Here is a 23,061-nt window from a genome sequence, read left to right as displayed (position 1 = left end):
CCAAGAAAAACAACTGTGAGGGAGGGATGTGGGTCTCTAACAGAGCATTTGCCTCCATGTGTAAAGCCCTGGGTTTGACACCTGCCCCAGCACTGAAAAAGAATTAGCTATGATAGGCAGCGAGAAGAAAGACTCCCGTGCATATGTACGTGTGTGTGTGTGCGCGTGTGCGTATCTGTGTTTTAACACACACAGTTCTTCATGGCTTCGGAGAACAATGTCTGTGTCCCCCTGCCCCAGCAGGGTCCCATCACACAGCTCATCATTTGGTTGATGGCTTTGAACTTTGTCCACACCACCAATTCATCACACTGCTTAGTCCTGGCAGGAACCCACCCACAAGGGAGTAATCAGACCAGCGTTAAATGTCTCTTTGGGAGCCAAGGACACTTGATTCCAGAGGGACACAGTGATGCTAGGTGCCAGGAATGCCTCTGATGTGGCTGCTGGCTGTGGTGCCAGCCAAGGGCAAACTCCTGAGGTTTCTGCATGGTGCGTGGTGCCCTCGGGAGCTGGGTTTCCCACCTGCTCCAGGGGTGGCTTTAGCATGCCATCCGCCATCTTGACTTTGGACCCTCTGTGCCACAACAGAATCCACCCCAGCCCCACCCCCATCAGTGTGGTCAATAGCTTCCCGGCCCATGAGTGGGTCAGAGTTTCCCAAATGTATCTGTCAGGAAGCCACCTTCGGGGGGCTCAGAAGGAGTGTGAGGAGGCAGATATAGCAGGGGTCCCCTGGGTATCCTTGGGGGAACCATCCTCTCCTAGTAGCAGCAGCCCTAAAATAAACCAGAAGTTTAGCACAGAGAACACAAGGACCAGCTGGCCTGCCTGACACAGGACCTAAGCCTTCAGCTGTGACTAAGCCTGTCCTACCCACTGGACTCCTGGCAGCCTCAACCAGCAGGGAACCCATTTTTATGAAAATGGAGTTTTTCAGATCGTAACTGAAGGCAAAAGATGGCTGGAAGGGAAAAGACTGGCGTGCTCTGGAGTTACCTCAGCACTCAGGGCGTAGATGAAAAGGTCTCTTGCTTCTCTGACTCCCCTCACTTGCCACCAGAGCTCTAGCCGTGGAGTCAACCTCTTCCATGACTGGAAGCTCCCCACTCCCACAGCCACCTGTGGCCAGAAAGTCCAGTCAGTGGGGGGACGTCTTGAAAAGAGCATAGTTCTCGGCAACCCCGAGAACTGAGTGCGCTCTCTGTCCATGAGGTGGTGGTCAATGCGCTGGTGGGCGCCATCCCCTCCATCATGAACGTCCTCCTCGTCTGCCTCATCTTCTGGCTCATCTTCAGCATCATGGGCGTGAACCTCTTCGCTGGGAAGTTTGGTAGGTGCATCAACCAGACGGAGGGGGACCTGCCTCTGAACTACACCATCGTGAACAACAAGAGTGAATGTGAGTCCTTCAACGTGACTGGAGAACTGTACTGGACCAAGGTGAAAGTCAACTTTGACAACGTGGGGGCCGGGTACCTGGCCCTTCTGCAGGTGGTAAGTATGGGAGAGCAAGGATCCCCTTCCTCCATTGGTGCTTCAGAAATGTGTCCCTCACATATGCCTGGTGTGGGCAGGAGCAGGCCAGTGGGCTCATGCTGGGTCCCTGAAGTAGGGTCACAGAGCCCAAAGAGGCTAGAATTTCCCAGGGACGTGGCTCCTTGGGAAGTTCCCAGAGTCTCAGTTCTATGTTGAGTCTACACTGTCCAAGGGGTATGGCATGGGGATCAAGCCAGCACTAGACAGGACCAACTCCCCAGCCACCAGTCAAATGGACCTCTTTAGGTGGTACAGGGTAGATACAAGACTGTCGACTCCCCAGGGACTGAACTGTTAGTAAAACTGTAATTGACCAATTTTATATCTTGGGCTGTTTAAAAGAATACGTTTGAGATGGGGACATAACGGAGCGCTTGCCTAACATGCACAAGGCCCTGGATTCCTGGTCCCCGCCCCACCCTCGAAAGGAGCATGTCTGCTTCCATCTTTGATGTGCAGGTTCTCTCGGTTGTCCGTTTACTTTATGAGCAGGATGGTGTAGAGATTATGACACCTGCCGGAAAATCAACCCACAGGGCTGGGGAGATGGCGCTGTAAATAAAATGCTTGCCACACAAGCTTGAGGGTCTGAGTTCAGATCCAGGCACACACATCAAAAGCCAGGTGTAATGGCGAATGCCTGTAAACACAGCTCTGGGGAGGTGGAGACAGGAGGATTCCTGGGGTTTGCTGGCCAGCCAGTCTAGCCACTGAGCTCCAAGTTCAGTGAAAGACTGTCTCAAAGAAATGAGAGAGCTGTCCAGGTCGCTACCCTGTGCTATGTCTGCACCTTGTGAATTCGGTAACACTGTGGCTGTAGACTCTCTTCCCAGAGGCCACACCATGGTGGTGGGAATATTTCCATCAGAGAATTTGGTAAATATGTTAGGCATTTTTCTTTCCTTCTGGAAAACAAGTTGCTACTAGCCACTCGCCAACACAGTAGCAAAAAGGATCCTCGTTACAGGCAGGACACAGCTGGCCAGATCAACCCTGGGGTCAGTCTTTGAACAAGGCCACCGTCTGGATCCTGTGCTGTGTTAGAATCTGAAGTGTGTGTGCTTTGAGGAGTGGACCTTCTCCTGGCCTTATCAGTCCCGAGCCCTCCATTGAGAAGCCTAACATGGCCTTCTTGGGGTTTCTGCTCAGTGTCTACTCCATCCCTAGCTCCCGATGAAGGCCTTTCCCTGGGCCACTCAGCCTTTTGGACACTACTGAATGGGTCGGCTGGGGCCTTCTTGCTTCTTGTAGGAGGCTCTTTCCAGCCTTCATTGAGATGGGCGTTCTCTGTAGCTGAAACAGAGTGCCAAATCTGATGACCTCCATGTTCTCTCCCTCACAGGCGACATTTAAAGGCTGGATGGACATCATGTATGCAGCTGTGGATTCCAGAGGGGTAGGTTGACACTAGCTTCTCCCAGCAAAACCAGCATGTGAGGCTTCTGGTCTCACGGCAGGAGGAGCAGGATGTGCTCAGGTCAGCCTTAGGTTCAGCTTCCTGGGGGTGCTCAGGCCCGGCCCTGCAGCAAGGCCATGTGATCTTTCATGGAGTCCCCAAATTCCCAAACACGTTTCAAATCCAACCCCACTGTGGATTTTTCATCCTCACTCAGGAGAATGGGGAAAGGGAGGCAGCCGAGATGTAGATGAGTTTCTCCTTGTGCTTGTGCTGAGGAAAGACTGAGAGATGAGTCAGTGTAACCCAGTCTCTCATTGGCCCAGGGACTGGATACACACTAATATGGGGTCACCCCTTAGCGTGGCATGCCACATGTCCTTGCCTGCCTCCATCACCTCCACACACCCCTACCGTCCACCTCTGGCTACCACTTACCTCTACCTACCCACCTCCACTCTGAACACAGCCATTCAGGGTCACGTGCACCCGGAATGGCGCCAGTCCTCTGGACACACACACACACACACACACACACACACACACACACACACACACCACGGCCCCCACTGCAGCCCCTTCCTGCCTGTGTGACAGCCCTGTCTGATTTCTCCCCGCAGTATGAGGAGCAGCCGCAGTGGGAATACAACCTCTACATGTACATCTACTTCGTCGTCTTCATCATCTTCGGCTCCTTCTTCACCCTGAACCTTTTTATTGGTGTCATTATTGATAACTTCAACCAACAGAAGAAAAAGATACGTAGAGTGTTGGCTCCACCTGGCGGGGGGGGGGGGGGGGGGGGCAGGGCCACAGGGGAGGACTGGGTGCCGGAGGCCCCTGTCCCACCTGCTCTCTCGGGAATCAGCCTCTTTCTTTATTCCCATGAAATACAGTGGGGAGGGCGTGGGCATGGCCATGAAGAACAGAAGGGACTTTGGTGGGTCTCTGCCTTCCCCCATCTAGCTAAGAGATTCGGGGGTGAGAATTTGGATTATGAACCTGATCTGTGGTCTAGAGTTATGGGTGGGGCTGTGCAGAGGCCCCAGGAGACACACCAGAGAGGCCATGATTAAGCTGTAGCGGAACCAAGTGAGATGCTCAGAGAGATGCCTCTGTCCGGCTGACTGAGCCAAGGAGAGGGTCAAGTGGACACTGGACCTGCAGACCACAAAACCATAAGGATTTCCCAGAGAACAGGGAGGGACCTTGGAAAGGCAGATTTGGGGTGAAATCTCTCCAAATACACCTTTTGGGACAGGAAGTTATGAAGTGGTTGAGCCTGGCACCTTCACCCAGGAGGCAAGATCCTGAGAACCCCAAATTTATGCTAGTGCTGTCTTTCTATACTTAGGGGGTCAGGACATCTTCATGACAGAGGAGCAGAAGAAGTACTACAATGCCATGAAGAAGCTGGGCTCCAAGAAGCCCCAGAAGCCTATCCCACGGCCCCTGGTGAGCTAGGCTCCCTGGCAGAGTCGGGGAGGGTCTTCTCCGGAGTCCTGGGGTCCTCCCTCGAAGCCAGTCGTCAAGAGCTCTTGAGTCTGCAGCCCAGCTGAGAGGCGCGCTCAGAGTCTCACCCACACAGAGGTCTGAGCCTCACACAGGTGGTGGGAACGGCATGAGGAGGCAGAGACATCCAGGACACGCTGCATACTCATGGAACTCGGCGGCTTCCCCCCCTTCCCTTCAGGGGTGCAGGTTCTTTCCAGGGAGTGTAGTGAGCTTGTACATCCCTACCCCGACTCACAGTCCCATCATCAGAACATGGGTAATTAGAGAACTGTTCCCCTTGTGAGCAGAGCCGGGGTGGGTGCTAGGCTCTCGGCTAGCCTGACTCCGTGGCTCCACCAAGCCCTTCTCAAAAGCAGGATGAGGAATTGAGTCGTGTGTAATTTCAGCACTTGGGAGGCAGAAGCAGGAGGATCACTGTGAGTTCAATACCAGCCAGGACTACATATTGAGACCCTATCCTAAAAACAAACAAGCAAACAAAAAAATAGAATGGGGGAATATTCAAATTAGGTGAGATGTCCCTAAACCGCCAGCCAATTGGAGAGGCCCAATATTTCAAACCTTCCATCTGATTCCTCCCAACTCACCCTGTCCTCTCCTAAATTAGAGGTAGGTGTGTGTGTGTGTGTGTGTGTGTGTGTATGTGACAAAAAAGAGAAAGGACATACTTTTAATCTTATCTCTTCCTTCAAATAATCTGGGCTCATTTACAATTAAACAGACAGAGTAGCTGACGAGATGGCTCAGTGATTAAGACTGTGTGCTGCTCTTGCAGAGGACCTGAGTTCAGTTCCCAGCACCCACATCAGGTAGTTCACAGCTGCCTGTGACTCCAGCTTCAGGGGTCCAGTAACATATTTTGTATTCCACAGATACCTGCACTCATGTATACATACATTTGTGTGCCTACATGCAGGCGCACAATATACACATTTGAAAAAATACAAAGTTCTCTAAACATATAAAATAATTTTATTCAGTAGAATAAGTAACATCCATTTCATAAAAAGCATGAAGAAAATCTATTAATCTGAAGGCAAATACAAGTGCTAGGACTGAAGTTTAAATTTGCCCTTGAACCTCCAGGATGTAAGATGAAAGAGCAGGACAGTGGATGGTGTGCTGAAACCCAGGGTAAAAGTCCACCTGAAGTCCACCAGGATGGCCTGGCGGAAGAGGGAGCCTCAGGGCTGGGCCTCAGTTCCTGGAGGGGATGGGCTATCACATAGGAGGCCAACTGGCCTACCTCCATGGTTTCCCCCTTGACATGTGCCGTGCAGTGGGGGGTGAGGGCCGTAGTCTCCCCAAGGGCGGTGAGTAGGATGCGAATTGTCTGGGCTGACTGGCAGCAGAGTCTCCTGGGGTCCCTGCTGCACTGAGCCCCTCATCTCTTCTTCTAGAACAAGTACCAGGGCTTCATATTCGACATTGTGACCAAGCAGGCCTTCGACGTCACCATCATGTTCCTCATCTGTTTAAACATGGTGACCATGATGGTGGAGACAGATGACCAGAGCCCTGAGAAGGTCAACATCTTAGCCAAGATCAACCTGCTCTTCGTGGGCATCTTCACAGGCGAGTGCATTGTCAAGATGGCTGCCCTGCGTCACTATTATTTCACCAACAGCTGGAACATCTTCGACTTCGTGGTTGTCATCCTCTCCATCGTGGGTGGGTATGCAAGTGGGCGGGACCGAAACCCTGCCCGGGCCCTAATGCAGCCCTGTGTTCTCTGCTCATGTCTAGGTTCTCTCACCTTCTTTCTCTATTCCTCACCTCCTCCTCCTCCTCCCTGCCCCATATTCCTCATCTCTCCCTTCCCTTTTCTCTCTCTCTCTCTGTCTCTGTCTCTGTCTCTCTCTCTCTCTCTCTCTCTCACACACACACACACACACACACACACACACACACACACGCACACACACACACTCACACTCACACTCACACACACACTAGCACAGACCTATACATTACTCTAAAAAGAACTTGTCTGGGAGGGTCCATTCAAGCCAAAGTGGCCAACCTGAAGAGAGCCCAATACCCCATCCTGACCCCACCCTCCCTGGGACTCAGCTCTGTGGCTATTCAGAAAACATCAAGATTAAGACTAGGAAAAGGCATGGCCACGGTAGAGACTCTCCTGTCCTCCAGACAGAAGCTTCCAGCCTAGGCTGAAGAAAGAAGAATCAAGTTGAGTCCCTAAGAATGAGAGGCAGATTGCCTGATAGTGTAGAAGACATAAATCATTCCTGAGAATGGAAAATCCTGCAGTCCGACTTGTGTGCTAGGTTCTTGCAGAATCAGTGCCCCCTGCAATTCACCTGAGAAGGGACAACACAGGACAAGAGCTTAACACAGACACAGTCCCCACCACGTCTGTTCAGTCCCGGAACCCAAATTCCTATGACAGCTTTATTGAGATGTGATTCATGTACTGTAAAATTCACAGAAGGTTAACTTAAAATTCACTTGACAGTGAGCATTCTGTGCATCTCAATACCATTAGGCATTGCTTCACACGAGGGATATGTTCTGAAAAATGTGTCCTTAGGTAATTTCATCATTGTCTGAGCATCGCAGGATTTTTCTAACACAAAGACAGCTACAAGGTCACTGGGCAGTACAATCCTGTAGGGCCATCGTCACACTGGTCTGCCGTTGGCTTGACGCTGGTTATGTGGAACGTGACTGGATTGTCACCAGACTGAGCAACCATTGCCACTGCGTAGTGCTAGCAAGCCCCCAAGAGAGACTCTGCCCACTGGTATCCCCTCTCCATGTCTGCTCTCCCTCAGCCCCTGGCAGCCACTAATCTAAAATAGTCAAGAATTGTCAAACCATTTTCTGAAGTGGTTGCACCGTTTTACATACTCACCATTGGTAATCAGAACTCCCATTAATCCACCTCCTCACCAGCACACGGCCTGGCTTTCTCTGATGGTTACGGCCGCCCTGGTGAGAGTACTGCCTCATTGGCGTTCGGGTTGCTGATGCCCTGGTGGCTAATGCCCTGACTGTCTTTCCTCTGCTTACTAGCCATCTCTTTCTCTCCCATAGAGAATAGCTGTTCAAAACTTTTGTTCATTGTAAAAATTAGAGTATTTTATCTTTTTTATTGTTGAGTTGCAGGAGCACTTTATCTATTCAGGATTCTAGTCCCTTATCAAATACACAAATCAAAAATATTCCCTCCTCTTCTCTGTTTTTTCCTGTCTTTGTGATGTCTGTTGAAGCATGGGTGTTGCTGTTTCTTTTGCTTTAATTTCAGTCTAATGTTGACCCTGTATATTTTCCTTTGTTGTGGTACTTAGAGCCCAATCCTTGACCCCACGCCCATTCCTGTGAGTGCACATCTGCCTTTCTGCCAGAAACATCATCTACCTCTGTGAAGCCAAAGAGGGGTTAGGGCAGGGACTGCTGCTGTGGCAGTGATGGGCAGGCATGTAGAACATGAAGTAGGCTCAGAAATGCCCCAAGGCCCCAGGTAGAGTAAGGACAGCCCTGCGCCTCATGGGCCCGGAGGGCAATGTAGGAGATACAGTATGTCAGCTAGAGTGGGCCACGAAACCTTGGAGGCTTTGGGAGGTGCAGCATGTACCTCTAAATCACCTGCTGGCCCTGGTGCTGGACTGAGCCAGGGTCTGGCTAAGAGCAGCCATGGAGCCAGGGGTCTGGGTTTCATCCCAGCTTGTCACTTGGGTCGGTGACCTTCCTTTTGTTCCATCTTCTGGGGGGAAGATGATGCTGGTGGCCCCCTTTCCCAGAGTGCTGGGAGGCTAGTGAAATGAAGGCTGTGAAGGGCATGACCCAGGGCTCCTGACACATGCCAGCCATCAGCATGACGATACAGAGCCAGGAAAAGTCCTTACACCCCAAGAGGCCAGTTTACTTCACGCTTTCTTCCGTAATATACCTGTGCTCTTAGAGATCCAAAGGTGGGAAAGTGCTGGAGCTGAGGGATGATAGGAACCATCACAGAGACACTGAGCTTGCTCTGTGTGGATAGCACTGAGCCTAGGCCAATGTGTCCTGACCCTTAGGAGGCACCTGCAGTGTCTGAATTTGTGAAGAGGAAATGGGTGAGGGGTAGAGCTGGGATTTCACATCTCCAACAAGCCTCCGGGAGAGCCCTGGGTTGCTGGTCCTCAGAACATACTTTGAGTAGTGAGGAGCTGGAAGCTTTGAGCTCGGGTTCCTGCTGGGCTGCTGGAGTGCTGAGTGAGTACCCTCTGGCCTCAGAACCCATGTAATGGTGTGCTAGCATACCTCCATTGTACGGGTGCATCCTTACAAGCAGAAGAACAGCACTGAGAAGACATTTAGCAAAATATAGGCCTTTCATCTCCTGGGTCACAGAGGCAAGAGGAGGCCAAGTCCTAGAATGTCCCATTGACCTGGTCATCCTAGAAGGGCCTTCTCCTATACAGACACACTTGCCCTTAGTGAGCCTGGCCTGGAAGGAGGGTGGAGGTGCCATGGTGACCACAATATTGCTTGTTTCCCTTAGGCACTGTCCTCTCTGACATCATCCAGAAGTACTTTTTCTCCCCAACGCTCTTCCGGGTCATCCGTCTGGCCAGAATCGGCCGCATCCTCAGGCTGATCCGAGGAGCCAAGGGGATCCGAACACTGCTCTTTGCCCTCATGATGTCCCTGCCTGCTCTCTTCAACATCGGCCTCCTGCTCTTCCTCGTCATGTTCATCTACTCCATCTTCGGCATGGCCAACTTTGCTTATGTCAAGTGGGAAGCTGGCATCGATGACATGTTCAACTTCCAGACCTTCGCCAACAGCATGCTGTGCCTTTTCCAGATCACCACATCAGCCGGCTGGGATGGCCTCCTCAGCCCCATCCTCAACACAGGCCCCCCATACTGCGACCCCAACCTACCCAACAGCAATGGCTCCCGGGGGAACTGTGGGAGCCCAGCAGTGGGCATCCTCTTCTTCACCACCTACATCATCATCTCCTTCCTCATCGTGGTCAACATGTACATCGCCATCATCCTTGAGAACTTCAGTGTGGCCACAGAGGAGAGCACAGAGCCCCTGAGCGAGGACGACTTTGATATGTTCTATGAGATCTGGGAGAAGTTCGACCCAGAGGCCACCCAGTTCATTGAATACTTGGCCCTGTCTGACTTCGCAGATGCCTTGTCTGAACCACTCCGTATCGCCAAGCCCAACCAGATAAGCCTCATCAACATGGACTTGCCCATGGTGAGCGGGGATCGTATCCACTGTATGGATATCCTGTTTGCCTTCACCAAGAGGGTACTCGGGGAGTCTGGAGAAATGGATGCTCTGAAGATCCAGATGGAGGAGAAGTTCATGGCAGCCAATCCTTCCAAGATCTCCTACGAGCCCATCACCACCACCCTCCGACGAAAGCATGAGGAAGTGTCGGCCACGGTCATCCAGCGGGCCTTCCGGAGGCACCTGCTGCAGCGGTCAGTGAAGCACGCTTCCTTCCTCTTCCGCCAGCAGGCGGGCAGCGGCCTCTCTGATGAGGATGCTCCTGAGCGAGAGGGTCTCATCGCCTACATGATGAATGAGAACTTCTCCCGGCGCAGTGGTCCACCCTCCAGCTCATCCATCTCCTCCACATCCTTCCCCCCGTCCTACGACAGCGTCACGAGAGCCACCAGCGACAATCTCCCAGTGCGAGCATCTGACTATAGCCGTAGTGAAGATCTCGCAGACTTCCCTCCATCTCCAGATAGGGACCGGGAATCGATAGTGTGAGCCCGTCCACCGCTGGCCGTGGTCTACCCTGTTGTATCGTGACAAACCTGAGTGCAGTTAAAACCAGTGTCGGCTGAGGCCTTCCTGGCTTCGGGCTTCGGAGGTGACAGATGAGCCTTGATTTGGAGGAACCACAAGGCAGAGTTCTGTGTCTGCGTTGAAGCCAGAAGCAGCTGGAGGAACCCCTATTGGTAGAGGCCTGTCCCTGAGGCCTGGCACACCCTAGTAGCCTGTCTGGCCAGGCTCTGAACAGCAACTCTGCCCCAGCCTCTGAGGTGGAATGGAAAACACACTGTACATGTTATGAACAGGCTTTCATAGATTTATTATATTTGATATTTTTTTACTTGAGCAAAGAACATCTTTTTCCATGAACATCTGCAGCAGTTCACACTGCCTCTTCTCAACCCTGAACAAGACTGTCAATTGAGCTGCCGAACTCTGCTCTCAAAGCTAAGTGGGATCCAGCGTGGCTTCCTCAGGCCTCATGCCCAAAGGAGGAACCAGGAAGGCCTAAGCCCTTCACACACACACACACACACACACACACACACACACACACACACACACACACACTTCACACACCAGGCCAGACAGAGGCCTCAGGGGCCCAGGGGCCCCTCAGGCAAGTGTGGTGAGCTGCTCCAAGGGACACAGGTTTCCTTCCTGGTCCCAAAGCGTGAGGGTCTTCCAGTGGCACTCACTCTGCACCCAAGTTGTCCCTAGGATTTCATTTTCCTTTTTATTCAGGCTTCACCGGGGTCAGTGCTATGAAAATTAAAAGCTCCCCGACAAGCAGCCTAGGTCTCAGACGGATTCTGCTCTTTCTCCCTCTCCCGTAAGAGTATTACTGTTGGAACCCAAGGGTATGAGGGGGCCAGCCCCACTCACAGCTAGGCACTGGCTTGCTCCAGGGCTGTGGCAGGCCCTTTCGACAAGCCAAGGGAAGAGAAGGCTGGTCCACGTGGGCTGTTGAACGGTGCCCAGCCATGGCAGCTGCACAGTCCACCTGACAAAGGACGTGGTCTCCGTTTCCCAGGTTCCCCTGGGGTTTCTCTGCCTCTGAGCATTTGTGGAGAGGATTCCCATCGGGGCTCCAACTCCTCTTCAGACACTGTGGAAGTGGGAGGGGAGCAGCCTGGCCTTGCCTAGAGAAAGGCCCTGGATGGTCCCACCTGGTTCTGTGCCCTGGGAGGGGACAAGCCATTTATCCCATTAGGGAAGGAGGCAGTGTGGCATCGAGACCCAGCACACGGTCTGGAGTTGTCCGGACGCAGGATCCCTGAGGGCAGGGGTCTGACCATCCCAGGAGTCTTCCGAGAAGGCTTTTTCAGGGAAAAATGATTTTAGTAGTCCAATTATCCCCAGGACCCCTTCAGCTGCTGACAATCCTATTTAGCATATGCAAATCTTTTTAATGTAGAGAACCGCTGGGGTGACGAGATTGGCTAGTGGAGCCTGAGCAGGCAGGGACTCGGCTGCCCAGGCCTAGCTCTCCCGCAGAGCCACCCGGCCGGGGGCACCCACCTCACAGGCCACCTCAGCCTCACTGCTGCCCACTGCAGGCTGGCTGCTCCTACCTACCTCGCCGAGTCGTCGGAGGGCTGGACGCTCACGGCAGTGCCGAAGAGGGGCGCTGTGGGCGAGTCAAGTATTACATTTCTTTTTATCACCTCAGTTCCCTTGGTGGCAACCGGCCCCGACCCCACCCACCCCTGGAGACTTATCCAGCGTCCCCATGGAGTCCAGTGTGGGGAGCTTGGTTTTAACTGTCCTGGTGACGCTTCTCTGAGTGGAAATCTTATTTTTGTAGATCTGTGCTTTGCTCTCAAGGCTTGGAGAGATGTGTGTCCCTCCCTGGCGCTCACGTCATGCATGTGGCCTGGGGCTGGCGGGGCTGCCGTCCCAGCTGGCCGGAAGGACACCGTGGTTTCGAGTGTGTGGATAGCCTCAGGGCCTTAAGACAGGTGCCTGGGGCTGGCCGCAGACAGGACGACCAAGGGCAGGAGCCAGCGCGCCCCAACTCCTTGGCTCGGCATGGTCTCTTTTTCCAGAACTGCACAGCGATGCGCAGGGGGGGGGGATAAGAAAATTGAAGGAGGAGGGGCGTGCATATGTGTCAGGTGTTGTCCGAAATCAATGAGCACTTCTCACCAAGCTTCGTGTATAAATGAAATACATTATTTTTCAAACAAACTAATAAATGGCTTACATGACCTGGCCTGGGCTCTGTTCTGGGTTGGGTTGGTCTAGGTTGGGTTGAGGTGTAACATGGGCACCGAGGAAGGGGCAGGACGGCAGAGGCTGGAGGACCTGTGAGGAAGCCTTGGCCTGAGCGGGTCTGGAGAGAGGCGGTGGCGGTGCTCAGGACTCAAGAATGACTTCAGGTTGTTGCTGTGGAGACTGGCCAGAGGCAAGGGTCCAGCCAGCACAAGTGGGGTGCAGATGGGCAGCACACCCCCCAGGAGAAGAGGATACCTAGGCCGTTCCTTCAGGACCTCCTGCTCTAGGGCACTGTGGAGAAAGGAAACCGCACCCCCAGGTGCCAAACCAGAGGCAGCCCCAGGGCGGATCCCTGGCTTCGTGGTCCCTCAGTCCACTGTAGCTCCATGCTGCCAGCCTACAGGACCTCCTTAGGCTAGACTCGGTAATGCCCTCTGTCATGACAAGCAAACCCTTAGCTCAGTGTGCAGCAGGTCACCCCAGGAAGTCCTCCCCCCCCCACCTGGAAATCACCCTTTCCAGCTCTGTTTCAGAATCTATTAACAGTGGTACGATACACATAGCATTGAACTCACCGCCTTAATTGTGCAAAGTGCCCAGTTCAGTGATAGTCCACATCTTGCCAACCCCCAGAGCTCTTCATCTGGTAGAACTGAGCGTGTGTACCCAGCAAGCCTGCCCTCAGTCCTCCCCACAGGCCCGCCCCACTATCTCCGTGCCTTCGACACCACTAAGGACCTTATAATCGGACCCTTGTGGTTGGTGGGTTGGTTTTGCTTTTCTCCTTTGCTGCCCTGCCTTCTCCTGGCTCTTGATTGCGTCTTTCCATCCCCAAGCCCTTCCAGGAAGTGAAAAGAGTGTGGCTTTGGAGAAGAACCTGTCCTGAGCCAGGGCCTCTCCACCGAGCCCCAGGCCAGTGCGCTCAGCAACCTGCTCTGGGTATTTCTAGACCTTCCAGCCAGACCACCTAATGCTGAACTCAACTAACTCCCTGCCTCGCCCCAGGCCCATTAATGCCTTCTTTAATGCCCACCCTAACACCAACACACCCCGTCCAAGCTCGGGGGCCCCAGCTCCTCGGTGACTGAAATCCCACTGCTCAGGTCTAACTTGTCCTCCTTGTTAGGTTGGGGGTCTGCCTTGCCTCTTGCAGACCACCAAGCACTTCCTTTGCTAACTTGATCTGCTGCACACCCTTTCCTCGGTGGCCAGGGTGATATTTCAGTGGCTTCTGTTGCCTCTGGCCCCACTGACCTCTGTAACCACATCTCTCCAGCCCTCAAGGCCCCAGGCTCTTCCTGCCTGCCTCACCAGCTGCTGTGCCCTCTACCCAGAACACCCCTTGTTCTTCTCAGGGTCAGGACTCTCCTCTGGGAACCTTGCCTGACATGGCCCAGCTCCCAACCCATCACTGGCCCTCATCCTGAAACTTCCTCTCACAGCTCTCCTCTCTACAAGTGCCCATGGCGTGGTGAGCAAACAGGAACCCCGATATAACAGACCAGTCTCGCTGCCCCTCACTCACTCAATGGGGAACCCCCTTCCTGGGCCTGGGTGAGGACAAGCAGAGCCTGTGGTGTATGCCTGGGGACCAGAACAGCAGCCTACCATTGCTTTTCCTGTGTTCTAAGCCTGGCATGATCATGTCCGGTGCTAGGGGCAGGGTGGCTGGGTGGCTTCTCCCAGCCAGGTGTAGTTAGGGACACTTTGGTGGTCTGTTAGGAGACCACTGCTGTGCCTTCTCCCTGCAGTTTCCCAAGAGATGCTCCTTTTCCAGATCCCGGATGGTCGTTGTCCTTTCTTTGGGTACTCATAGGTCCACCCAGCCTCCTACCAATATAATCACCATGCCCTTGAGCTTGCCTAACAAGGCTGCATCCTCCATGTCTGACATGCCACAGTTTCCCAAGAAGCCTCCAGAAGTGCAGCCCCCCCCCCCACACACACACACACCGGAAGCCTGAGCTTAGGAGGTGGCACACACCTGTCTCCCAGGCCCTTCCTCAAGCAAAGGTCCAGGGTCCTGGAAACAAGATTAAAAGACTCTTCAAAGGAACCTGCTCACTGAGGCTCTCAACTCCCCTTTCTCAGACTCTTCTTACACCCTCGACGAGACCGGGGTCTGAGTGACATTCCCTTGTAAGTGATCCCCACGTGAAAGACAATCATCTGACACCCCGACACTGTTGGTCACTCCCTCGGTCACCTTCTTCATTGTCTTTCCTTCAACCAACCAGTGCCTCTCAAAGGGCAGTCCGCATCCTAGGACAGGAGGCCACAACCAGCTTTTTAATAAGCATCTGAACCCAGTGGCACCCTGTGTGGTGGGGACCTGTGACTTCGTGGAGTCCATCTCACATGTGTCTAAGGCTCAGGGGAGTGTCTGTGTGGTCCCTGCCAGGGGACGGCAAATAAACGTCTCACAAAAATTTCCACGGGATAGAATTTAAAAGAAACACCAGAGGGGCTGGAGAGGTGGCTGTGTGGTTAGGAGTTCTGGCTGCTCTTCCCAAGGACCTGGGTTTGATCCCCAGAACCCACATGGCGGTTCACAACTATCTGCAAATGTAGTGTAGTTCCAGGGGATCTTATACCCTCTTCTGGACTCTGTGGGCACCAGGCATACATGTGGTTTACAGACATACATGCAGGCAAAGCATCCAGATACATAAAAAAAGAATTAAGAGAAACACCAGGAGTGGGCTCATGTTCTTTGTCCTCACCACTGTGTCCTGGAGACCTCCCTCGGAGGCTGGGTGTGGAAGGATTACATGAAGAAAAAGCAGTCTGAGGCTGCTGCCCCCACCACAGGGATGTACAGGGCTCCGCTCTTCTCTCTCCCACACTCCAGGGACACTAACTACACCCTCAGCCTAGATCAGCATCTCCCGCTGTTCTAGAGGTCAGAGTTCCGAGTCTGGGGTCCTGATCTCCTCTATGTGGGGCCTTCAACCACCTTGGAGAGTGTTGTGATTGGGGCTAAAATGTCACAGCTATCACCAGGCCAAATGGGGTTGAGGCTGGGGTCTGGGTACAGATGACGGTGAGTGGCAGATGCCAGTTCCTGTGTCAAGGGGAAAGGCATGCAGCCGGGAATCTCAACCCTTGGCAGGGAGAGAGATGCTCCTGGACGGACGTCAGCTCTCACCCCGGGGCCACAGCGTTGGCAGCTACCCTGGCCCATGCCATCAGCCCTCCACCATCAGCCCTGACAGCCACGAGACTCGGTGTCCAGGAGGTCGGGAGGGACAGGGAGAAAGATGCCTGGGCCCTCCTAGAGGCAGAGGCCGCAATGAGGGAGGTGACGAGGGGCAAGGCAAGGGTGCGACGGAGACCTTTAATGGGCTCGGGAGCCTCCCCCCGGTGCCACCCAACCCTGGCTGCTCCTCAGGATCTGGCTGCCACAGTGCCCTGCCCTCAGGACTCTGAGCACACCTGACGTTACCAGACGAAAGGCTGCAGCAGGCCAGGCCAGGCTGTTTGCTCATAACCTTGACTCCAGCCTTAGCCCTGGCGCCCATCACAAATGAGGTGTGAGGATATTTGTAGGATCAGTAGACTGGTCAATCAACCAATCCACCGTGTGGCTTCACCCGGACCACTCCATTTGAGCCCTTCCTGTTCCTGAGGTCTCCAGCTCCCCTCCCCCCATGCAGGACAACTGTCCACTCTGTGTTTTTCTGGAAAAAAGCCAGATACAGGCCTATTTGGGATCTTCACCCAGATGGATTCACCTATACCCAAATGCCAGGAATGAATCTCAGGCTTCCTGTCCCAAACCCCCTTAGGCCACAGCCTCAGCACTTTCCCAGGGATAGAAGAAGGCAGAGTGGCCAGGGAGACTTTGAGCAGACTGGGTGCTGAGGGACTTTGCTCAGAAATGACACAGGGTGACAGGTGCCCAGTTCTGAGGTGCAGGGTGTCTCACAGGGACCTTAAGGCCACGCTGCTGGCATCCATCGCTCTTCATGGGTATCCCAAGCCATCTTGAGCAACAGCGGTGAGAGCAGAGCCTGCCTGAGTCCAGCACGAGTGAAGGCCACTCTAACAAGCACTTCCTCCCATGCCAGCTCACAGGGCTGGCATCCTGGGCAGCTGCCAGGCACCTGCTGCTGACAAGAAAAGACCCACCATCACGGCCTTTGTGGAGAGACAGGCCGGCTCGGATTCCTGAGAAGCATGTGAGGTCCCAGCAGAAGTCCGGATGTGGGTTGGCTGACCAGCGGTATGTCCTGTCCTCCTGTCTGTCTCAACCTATGCCCAGCTGAATGTAGGGCACAGCATAATGTAGGTATGAGCAAAACCGGGCTAAGCTTGTCTCCAGGATTTGTCTTTAAAGCCATCTCTCCTTGGAAATCATCTGTCTGTTCCTCCCCGTGGGAAGACCCCTCTTCGTGGACAGCCAGAGCGGGTCCCCTTCTGTGCTCAGGGCTGTGGACACATGGCAAGACAGCAGAACCAAGGAGGGCTTACCCAAGAGAAGAGGCCGGTTTAGCAGAGATAATTGGGCCTCCTACATCCTGGACCAATCCATCACGTTTATAGCCTTCACTCCAGACAGGAGACAAGGAAATGACAAAGCCAATAAGGCCATAAATAAAGTGTAATAAAATAACCGGGATGCACAGCCCATGCCGAGCCCAGAGCCAGGAGCAGGGCTGACCTGAGCCTCCCTCTGCCTTGACTTCACCCACAGGCCCCAAGAGACAGTTAAAACCACTAAGCAGTGTCCATGGAGGTGCCCAGCCGGATTTCCGCTTCTCAGGCCAAAAACCTTGATGTCATCCTTACCTCTCTCTTTCCCTCACACCCCATATCCAATCCGGCAGGAAATCCTGGCTCTGCCTTCAGAACATGGCCCAAGGCTAGCCAGTTCTCATCGCTCCTGCTGCCACCACAGTGCTCCGAGCACCTCTTCCCCATTCTCCCGGAGTCCTCCACAGTGCTCCGAGCACCTCCTCCCCATTCTCCCGGAGTCCTCCACAGTGCTCCGAGCACCTCCTCCCCATTCTCCCGGAGTCCTCCACAGTGCTCCAAGCACCTCCTCCCCATTGTCCCGGAGTCCTCCACAGTGCTCCGAGCACCTCCTCCCCATTGTCCCGGAGTCCTCCACAGTGCTCCGAGCACCTCCTCCCCATCCTCCCAGTGGCCTCCTAACTGCTCTTGTTCCTGATTGTTAGCATATCCGTCAGTAGGGGATCAGTCAACGCAGCCTGCTCATACCCACTGCTCTGCTAGAACTCTCTAGAATCCCCCATCCTGGTCATCCATGGTTGGCTTGGCTCCCCACCACCTACCCCCTCCTCCCTTAGTGCACTTCATATTGCACTCAGCCATATGTACCCCTTGCTGGCTTCCAGATGCAGCAGGCACCACTGGCTTAGGCCTCTGCACTGGCTGATCCTCTGCAGAGGGCTTTCCAAGGGAATCGGGCTCACCTGCTTCTATCTCCAAGTCATTTTATAGATTCCATATAGATTCTTGTAATGACAATGTGACACAGTGAGCATCCTGTCTTCTACCCTTCTACAGTCCACTGTCTTTAAATTAGATTTATTTAGTGAGGTATAATTTACACACAATAAAATTCACCCCTTTAAACGTTTCTGCCTTTAATGTGTGTGTGTGTAGATGGATATCTGGAGGTCAGAGGGCAACTTGTAGCAGTCAGTTGAACTCACATCATCAGGCATGCTGGCAAGCCATCCCACTAACCATCAAACCACCCCACTAACCATCAAGCCATCCCACTAACCATCAAGCCATCCCACTAACCATCAAGCCATCCCACTAACCATCAAGCCATCCCACTAACCATCAAGCCACCCCACTAACCATCAAGCCACCCCACTAACCATCAAGCCACCCCACTAACCTTCAAGCCATCCCACTAACCATCAAGCCATCCCACTAACCTTCAAGTCATCCCACTAACCATCAAGCCATCCCACTAACCATCAAGGCATCCCCTATCCCTCACACTATGGTTGTGTCAATCTTTGTATTTTTCTGTTAGCATCACCTGTTCAGGTGGGTCTGTCTCAGGAATGGTTGGTTGGCTGCTGGTTTTGGCGATAGGGTCTCACTTTAGAGACCAGGCTGGTCTCAGATCCACTGCCTTCCAAGAGCTAGGATTAAATGTGTGCACCATCACACCCATATAGTAAATGTTTTTGGTTGTTTATTCTGGGGGGTAGGTTGTGGGTTTTTGTTTTGTGTCTCAGCAGTTTGAACCTGAATTTCCTTGGTGCTAATGACTGAGTTTTTTGTCAGGTAGTGATTGGCTGTTCTTCTATCTCTGGTGAAATTCTGCCACTGTTTCTGAAACTTTCTATAGAGACACAAACACTTTCAGCATCATTTGGAGGTACCAGACTCCAAGTGAGACAGTGTTCTGTGCTGAGGCTCGCTGTATGACCCAGCTCTACCTCCTCATCTGTGAAATGGGGTGTGTGATTCTGTATGCGCAGACATGGAGGGAACATACAACCATCCCCCGATATGGTAAGCACCTTGTCAATGTCCAGTGTGGCAATGATCACGACTAACTCCTGAGTGGCTCTTCCTTGCTAAGAAGGTTGTGTCTCACTGATGGCAGGTGGAGAGATAGACAATCAGTGCCTGCCAACTACAGTGCCACCCAGTGAGTTCCAGAATTATGGTTCAGTGACATGCTCCAGCAGGTCCCTTCCCCAGCAGAGGGCCACCCCCACAGCCATGCCAGCAGGGAAGGCTAGAGCTATGCACACAAAGCAGCAAGAAGTTGACCTCATTACCTGACCAATCACCCCCCAAATGGCCCAGGGCTCAGTTCCTCAGTGAGTTATGGGGGAGGAGAAGGCATTGGGGGAAGTAAAATGCCTTTAAAGGTCTCATCTCCAACCCTGTGGGTTCCACATGCCTGCCAGTCCACCATATGACTCTCCCCTAGTCAGCTCCACTATTCTGTGGGGACCCATGTGACCTCTACAGGGAAGCTGGACTCCAGTTTAAGTGTCTCCCTTCCCTGGGCCTCCTCCCTCCAGGGCAGTGGGGTGGGAAGGAGGGCAGCTGCCTTAGGAGATCAACACAGGCAGATCTGGGGCTGGTGCCAGGTGCCACAGACATGGGGGAGAGGTGATCGGAGGACATGCAGCTCAGCAGAGCCCGGGCCGCCGAGGAAGGAGAGGAGGTGGGGTGCTGGGGTGCAGCGGGAAGCCCACAGAAGGAAGGCATTCAAAGGCTGGAGCTTTGGGAGCTCTAGGAGATCAGACCAGAGAGAGGTGGAGGTCAAGGGACAGGGGGTAGGTGGGGAGAGATCAACTTCTCCCCTCCTCCTCCCAGCCCTTCATCTCCACTAAACATGCTCTCCACCTCATTGTCACCTCCTTGACTGTGGGCAGCCCTGTTCAGCCTACTCAGCCACAGCTCCCCACCAGGACTCTCTTGCACCCTGGCAACCCCACACCCTGTTCTTCCTCAGCTGCCTCCTGAGTGCCACCCTCAATACCCACTGCCTCCAGGCTCTAGCCTCAGAGGCCCTAAAAAAACAGCGTCCTCCCCAGCTGAAGATCAGGCAGGTCAGGGCTGCCAAGCCACGCATCTGCCCCTCCCCCTGCCTTGCCAGGCCGACTTCTCTTCTCCAGAGACCCGTGAAGGGAGGGTGGGAATGTGCTGGGCAGTGGAGCTGAAGCCCAGCCATCTAGGTTGACATCAGCAACCACCCCAGGGGTGGCAGGAGGCTCCAGAGCCAGAGGGGTTCCCTCCCTCCTCCCTTCCTCACTGTCACCAAATGAAGTCTGAAGCATGGAACTAGCTGGGGAAACTAAGGCACCTGCCCATTCTTCATGTAGCAAATGTGTTTGGAGCATCTTACAGTAATGAGCAAAGTCGGGCTTGTCTTAAAGGAACTAATGATTAATAAACACTGGGCATTGCTGAGGTATGCATGCCTCTGGCTGTGACTGGGAGGGCCTTTCCAGAGAAGGTTACCTGAGTAGGGAACACTGAGGGTAGCGGCACCATCCTGCAGGCGGGGACCCAGACTGGATAAAAGCAAAAGGGGGGAACATGGAGCCCAGCGTTCCCTTCTCTGCTTCCTGATCGACCCGGGACCGCTGTCATGTTGTCTTCCGCAGCACGATGGACTGCACCTCAGAAGTAAGCTCCCCCAGCTCCTCACACCACTTCGTGCTGGGTATTCGGTCCCTGTGACGAGAACAATTCGGGGAGAGAGCTGGGGTGACATGTGGCATTGGAACTGACCTAAAGAGGGCATTTTCAGGCAGAGGGGAGGGTAAGTGTGAGATTCTGAGGTAAAGGAGACATGACCCATTCTAGAAGGGCAACATGGTCCATGTGGGTGGAGCCAGCAAATAAGAGGTGGTGCAGGCTGGAGAGGTCCAGGAGAGGAGCCTGGACATGACCTGAGGTATATGCAGCTGCTAGAGAGGTTCAGGAGAAGAGCCTGGACATGACCTGAGGTATATGCAGCTGCTGAAAGAGGTTCAGGAGAGAAGCCTGGACATGACCTGAGGTATATGCAGCTGCTGAAAGAGGTTCAGGAGAAGAGCCTGGACATGACCTGAGGTATATGCAGCTGCTAGAGAGGTCCAGGAGAGGAGCCTGGACATGACCTGAGGTATATGCAGCTGCTGAAAGAGGTCCACTCCAGCAAATACTTTTGTTTATGGGCTGTGGCTGCTCATGAGGCCTGTGCTTCAGCAAGACCCCACCCTCTGGAAGGAATTGTGCAAGACAGATTGGTGGGTGAAAAATGAGCCAGTGGCCTCTACAGGGAGAGACGATGGTGGGTTAGGCCTAGGATAGATGAAAAGATGCTATAGTGACCTCCTCAATACCTCCTGGGCAGACCCTCCTACCCCAACTGCCCCCTTGAGACTGCAAGAGGAACTGGTGAGCCACTGAGGACGTATGCCATCTAAGAATGGTCTTAAGGTCCCATTTGCCTGATCTGCCTCTCACAGCAGGCGCTCTAAAAAGGGCCAGCTCCCTGTTGAAGGCAGCACAGGTGCGTCTGACCATGGTACAACACTGGGTTCTGCTGGTGTGAACACGGCTGTGTTAACTACCTCCTCAGCTCACAGCATAACGGTGCAAACTTTTCCTTTTAACCAATGAGGAATGCACACGAGATGTGGGAAGCTGGTGTGGGAGGACCACAGATGCAAGGTCAGCCTGCACCACACAGTAACATCAATGCCAGCCTGGCTACACAATGGATTTGAAGCCAGCCTGAGACACAGTCAGAGCTCCCGTCTTAAAATTCAGAAAACATGGGCCAGCAAGCTGGCTCAGCTGGTAAAGGTGCTTGCTTTTACACCTAAGGACCTTAAGTCCAATCTCTGAACCCACATGGTGGAAAGGAGAGACTCCTGCAAGTTGTCCTCTGACCTCAAGGGGTTTGTGGCATGTGCGCGCGCGCGAACACACACACACACACACACACACACACACACACACGCACACACACACGCACATGCACACGCACATGCACACTAGCGGGGAAGGGGGGATCTAAGAAGCACTGCCACCCCCCTCTGGGTCTAGCACAGACCAGAAGACAGTCGGAAGGAGCAGGCGCCCCACTTCACCTCATCTCTGGGATCGCTGTGGATTGCAGCAGTCTGAGCACAAAGCACATTTTGAACATTGGGGAGTCTCTAGACTTCTCAACATCAGCCCCACTAGAAACAAGGCTGGGCCCTTGTTAGCCTCGGTCATCACACGAGACTCCTGGTTCAAAGCTTTTATTGTGGATGCCTGACTCTACCTCAACATTCTCCTTCACTTCAACCCCAGAAGACAGCCTTCTTCCCAGAGGCTCCTGGATGCTTGTCTACTTGTTCTAGGGACCACAGCTTAGCACACCAGGGACTTCAAGGAGAGGACACTGAGTCCAATCTCCAAAGAGTTAACCAGGGATGAAATCACAGCTACCCACCCATCCCACAGCTCCATAACGAAGGAAAACAGCCCAGTGGCCTCATTAGATTGTCACTTCTGTTCTCCACTGTCCCTGATACCTATGGATAGGAGGGTGATGCCAGCGTCTAAACTCTCCTGGCTGCTTCTCAGAATCCTGAGACTTACATGGACAGCAGACCTCCAACAGATGCCCAAAGCCAACCTCCACAAGGTCTTAGGTCTGAGTGCTTTCATGCAGAAGAAAGGAACACTTCCAGGTGGAAACCTTCCAAATGTGTCTTCCCAGTCACCTTGTCACCAGATTGTCCTAAGCACAAACTTTCTCAGGAATTATCTTTGCCTTTGGCTCTTCACACAGAAAGGTCACATAGTTGTCTGTTTCTGATAGTACACATGCAGCAGGGGAGATGGCTTCAGAGGCATCCTCAACTGGAATGTCCAAAGGAATGCTTGATGAAGAAAGGGGAAATGAGGTCATGATGAAGACAGAAGGGGAGGGAAGCAGGGAAGGACGGGGACCTCACACAGGTCATCTCACTCATGATCTCTTCAGCTGTCCCCCACCATTGCACGCACATAGAAACATCGGCTGGAAGCAGGGACATGCCAGTGTCAACCAGTATATCAACACCTAAATCTTGGTTTTTAGTATCATTGTCCACTAAAAAGAACCAGAACTCCTAGGTAAAGTGGTTAATTCAGGGTTAGAGCAGAGA

General features: G+C 53.3%; 1 protein-coding gene across 9 annotated transcripts in view; it reads left to right on the top strand.

The window, feature by feature from the left end:
• The window catches only part of Scn5a (sodium voltage-gated channel alpha subunit 5), a 97,677-nt gene extending 85,266 nt beyond the window's left edge, over positions 1-12,411 (top strand). For 6 of the 9 annotated variants that reach the window (XM_076577349.1, XM_076577344.1, XM_076577341.1 and 3 more), the window contains 6 exons: positions 1,216-1,497; positions 2,882-2,935; positions 3,556-3,693; positions 4,286-4,390; positions 5,851-6,121; positions 8,958-12,411. In XM_076577349.1, the coding sequence (XP_076433464.1) occupies positions 1,216-1,497; positions 2,882-2,935; positions 3,556-3,693; positions 4,286-4,390; positions 5,851-6,121; positions 8,958-10,195 (2,088 nt within the window). In that variant the 3' untranslated portion in view covers positions 10,196-12,411. Of the gene's footprint in view, positions 1-1,215; positions 1,498-2,881; positions 2,936-3,555; positions 3,698-4,285; positions 4,391-5,850; positions 6,122-8,957 lie in introns of all 9 variants that reach the window. The other 3 variants (XM_076577346.1, XM_076577348.1, XM_076577343.1) reach the window with 2 other exon arrangements.
• The last annotated feature ends 10,650 nt before the right edge of the window (positions 12,412-23,061 follow it).

Source organism: Peromyscus maniculatus, chromosome 7 (genome assembly GCF_049852395.1).
Source record: "Peromyscus maniculatus bairdii isolate BWxNUB_F1_BW_parent chromosome 7, HU_Pman_BW_mat_3.1, whole genome shotgun sequence".
NCBI classification, from domain to species: domain Eukaryota; kingdom Metazoa; phylum Chordata; class Mammalia; order Rodentia; family Cricetidae; genus Peromyscus; species Peromyscus maniculatus.
The sequence above is the reverse complement of the archived record's forward strand: the minus strand, read 5'-3'. Positions and strand labels throughout refer to the sequence as shown.